Source organism: Lepisma saccharinum, chromosome 8, assembly GCF_977018435.1.
Source record: "Lepisma saccharinum chromosome 8, izLepSacc3.1, whole genome shotgun sequence".
In the NCBI taxonomy this organism is placed as follows: domain Eukaryota; kingdom Metazoa; phylum Arthropoda; class Insecta; order Zygentoma; family Lepismatidae; genus Lepisma; species Lepisma saccharinum.
This window is the reverse complement of record NC_139236.1, coordinates 82199802-82204224: the sequence shown is the minus strand read 5'-3', so window position 1 is coordinate 82204224 and position 4423 is coordinate 82199802. Positions and strand designations below refer to the sequence as shown.

Sequence of the window (4423 nt, the reverse complement as noted above, 5' to 3'; positions counted from 1 at the left end):
CATGCAATGCGACAAGTCAGACATTTTCTAACTACAATAGTTAAAAGTTTAATTGCTTGAAAATCAGGATGCATAAAATCGAATGTGCGCTGTTTAGTGCTGCTGACTCTACAAACATTTTCGCGATATGTTCGCCAAAGCAATCGACATGGAATGACTTTCTTCGATCAAGCCTTAAAAAATATCCCATAATATAGCTGGGAAAAAATATAACCAATAATAATATTTTTTTGATTTGATGCAGTTATTTTCCTGCCATATTACTTCTCGAAGGATATGTGCAATATAATCGACAATGTACTATGCTTGGATAATGTGTGTAGTTTTCTTTCAGGTGAGATACGGATATTTATAATTTCATTGTTCCTTAAAAAAGAAGACTTGTTTGTTTCTTCAGAACTTTTAATGCACTTTTTGTGATGTCATTTTCTTAAAGTTTATTGCATGATCAATTTCTACAACACATGTGAATTAACATGTTTCAGACTTGACATCTATAGAATCGTCGACAATTCTTGGTAGCTATCACCACATGGCGAAAGATAAACTTTTCTACACATGCACATCTGTGGATGAATATCAAGAAAAAGTATTTGATATTCTATCTGTAACATACCAACACGGTTACAATTTATCGTAAAATTTAAAATATTCTACCGTTAAAATTTAACAGTCTGCGTTTTAATTTAGAAACATATACGGAACCGCTTTTTATTGAATTTTCAATATTTTATCATGCGGGGAGACGTTTCCCTCGATCAACCAGTTGAATTAATATCCAGCAGAGATTGTTTAATTTATTATTTTACATAAGTGGTTTCTTGTATTTTACACCATTTCTTTTTCGATTTAATGAGTTCTTAATTCGTTATTCAGTCCGGAAAATAACTAACTGAACTTTATTTCCTTCATCAACAATGAAAGTAACAATCTTTTATATTTTCTAACTTGAAATGAACAATGCCAATTTACGTACATGGGTTCTTTTGTAAAATGAATATAAAACACTATTATACACAAGTATAAAACACTTATTATAGATGGTTGTAAATTTATCAAATAACACACGTTTTCGTTAGAATAAAGAACCATAGTTCTAATATGTTATAATATTAATGGGTAATGAACAAATTATAATGCATTTACCTTGATTTGCTTTATTTTACTTCGCTTTTTGTGCCACTCTTGGCTAATTTGCGAAGATGGGATGGGTGATGATATGATGAAATTGATGAATGCATACTCACTAACATCCATGCCCATGCCTGGACTCGAACCCGGAACCCCTGGAGTCGCAGCGCGAAGTGCTAACCACTCAGCTACGGGGCCGGCAATATAATGAATTTAAAAAAGTACTAGTTAATGAAAAAGTAAAACTTTAAATTTGCAATCAAAGCTGCTGAACTATCGATATTAAATTTCGTGAAGTGCTCTACAGAACCAAGCGTAAGCTGTCTTCCGAAAATCACGTTTCAAAGTGATTGGTAGGTCTCCCTGATGGGCGTAATGGTAACTTCGTCACCTTGTAATTAAGGGGTCCCGGATTCGGTGCCCGGTGGAGGTACACAGTGGTTCGGATCCAACTTTAAACTGTATGTCCACTCTCAATTAACCTACCTGTGCCAAAAGTGGACTTGAAACAAACTCCGACTCACTCAAAGTTATTGGTAACGGCATAAAAACGTATTTCGTACACAATCGCTTGCTAACTAAAACCCTTCCTACCCACCCCCTCTTGATAGTCTGTTGCTCATAACACAGCGAACTCTTTAAATCTGGCGCGCATACATTGAAGGGTGCCAAGGGGTCCCGGGTTCGATTCCCGGTGGAGGCACATAGTGGTTCGGATCCCACTTTAAACTGTAGGTCCAGTCCCGATTAGCCTTACTGTGCATAAAGTGGACTTAAAACACCAATTCAATCAATCAAACATTGAAGGGTGCAAAATGGCATCATGTACGGACGCACACAAAAATTTCAATTCAATCAATCAATCTTTAAATCTGGATAGGTCTATTCTATTTCGTTTTGATGAGCTATATTTGATGTTGCCCCATCAATTGAAAAAGAAAAGAAGTGATTTCACTAATGAACTGTAGTGATCAACATTTGATAATGCGATAACGAGCAACTAACTTAAATTGCTTCCTCACGGTCAGGAGACATTCATGCTTACATTTTCCACCAAAACTTCTATTCTCTTCAAGTTTCTACAATGCGAGATAATCAAAAGGTCCCGGATACGACGCGGACGCACGTAGGAGTTAGGATCCCATTTTAAACTGTAGGTCCAGCCTGGATTAGCCTTTCTGTGCATAAACTAGACTCCAAACACCAAATCAATCAATCAAAGCAGAGACCAGACCGAGACAGGCGCTTACAGCAGAGATAAACCGTGACAACCGCTTACGGAAGAGACGGGACCAAGAAAACTGCTTACGGAGGAGACCGGACCGAGACAACTGCTCACGGAAGAGACCGGAACGAAACGGCCGCTTAGGGAATAGACCGGGCCGAGACGGCCGCTTAATTAAGAGACCGGAACGAGACAACCGCTTACGAAAGAGACCGGACCGAGGCGGCCGCTTAATTAAAAGACTGGAAGGAGACAACCGCTTACGGAAGAGACTGGACCGAGACGGCCGCTTAAGTTAGAGACCTGACAGAGACGGCCGAATAATTAAGAGACCGGAACGAGACAACCGCTTACGAAAGAGATCGGAACGAGACAACCGCTTACGAAAGAGACCGGACCGAGGTGGCCGTTTAATTAAGAGACTGGAACGAGACAACCGCTTACGGAAGAGACTGGGCCAAACGACCGCTTAGGGAATAGACCGGGCTGAGACAGCCGCTTACGGAAGAGACTGGGCCGAGACGGCAGCTTAATTAAGAGACTGGAACGAGACAACCGCTTACGGAAGAGACCGGGCCAAACGGCCGCTTAGGGAATAGACCGGGCCGTCACGGCCGCTTACGGAAGAGTCTTGGCCGAGACGACCGCTTAATTAAGAGACCTGACCGAGACGGCCGCTTAATTAAGAGATCGGACCGAGACAACCGCTTACGGAAGAGACCGGACCGAGGCGGCCGCTTACGGAAGAGACCCGACCGAGACGGCCGCTTAATTAAGAGACCTGACCGAGACAACGGCTTACGGAAGAGACCAGACCAAACAGCCGGTGAGGGAATAGACCGGGCCGAGACGGCCGCTTACGGAAGAGACCGGACCGAGACGGCCGCTTAGTTAAGAGACCGGAACGAGACAACCGCTTACGGAAGAGACCAGACCGAGGCAGCCGCTTAATTAAACGACCTGACCGAGACATCCGCTTACGGAAGAGACTGGGCCAAACGGCCGCTTACGGAAGAGACTGGGCCGCAACGGCGGCTTACGGAAGAGACCTGGCCGAGGCGGCCGCTTAATTAAGAGACTGGAACGAGACAACCGCTTACGGAAGAGACCTAGACGGCCGCTTAATTAAGAGACTGGAACGAGACAACCGCTTACGTAAGAGACCGGGCCAAACGGCCGCTTAGGGAATAGACCGGGCCGTCACGGCCGCTTACGGAAGAGTCTTGGCCGAGACGGCCGCTTAATTAAGAGACCTGACCGAGACGGCCGCTTAATTAAGAGATCGGAACGAGACAACCGCTTACGGAAGAGACCGGACCGAGGCGGCCGCTTACGGAAGAGACCCGACCGAGACGGCCGCTTAATTAAGAGACCTGACCGAGACAACGGCTTACGGAAGAGACCAGGCCAAACAGCCGGTGAGGGAATAGACCGGGCCGAGACGGCCGCTTACGGAAGAGACCTGACCGAGACGGCCGCTTAGTTAAGAGACCGGAACGAGACAACCGCTTACGGAAGAGACCAGACCGAGGCAGCCGCTTAATTAAACGACCTGACCGATACATCCGCTTACGAAAGAGATTGGGCCAAACGGCCGCTTAGGGAATAGACCGGGCCGAGACGGCCGCTTACGGAAGAGACTGGATCGCCTTGTAATAAAGAGGTCTTAACCATCCAAATACCAATGTATATGGTTTATATGGAGTAATAAAAATTCTAAATTCCAAGTATTCAATACATTTTAACATATTATGGCTGACGCTACCATATCGCTGCAGATTATAAAATTCGGCTAGGAGCAGTGCGAAAATTTATAAAGATATATTTACTATTCGGATTTAACTTAGTTGTGACGTTATTTTAAGTGTTCGACACGTTTTTGTTGAATGTGCAGATTTTAACAACCTCAGTCAGAGTTTTAACATTCCAAAGGACTTGTCATCCGTGTTGGGTGACAATGTCAGTGTTTTGTCAAGTGGTTTTAGGGTTTTGAGAAGAGTAAGTCTCTTCCACTCTCTCTGAGGTAGTTTTAAGCTTACCTTACCTTTTTTTAATATGTTGTGTTTG

The 4423-nt window shown here is 43.8% G+C and overlaps 1 protein-coding gene across 1 annotated transcript in view; it reads left to right on the top strand.

Moving 5' to 3' along the window:
- The first annotated feature begins 247 nt into the window (after positions 1-247).
- Positions 248-4423, top strand: part of LOC145991591 (carboxypeptidase inhibitor SmCI-like) — a 28769-nt gene continuing 24593 nt past the window's right edge. Inside the window, exon 1 of the mRNA XM_083127650.1 lies at positions 248-334. Within this exon, the coding sequence (XP_082983776.1) occupies positions 296-334 (39 nt within the window). The 5' untranslated portion in view covers positions 248-295. The remainder of the gene's footprint in view (positions 335-4423) is intronic.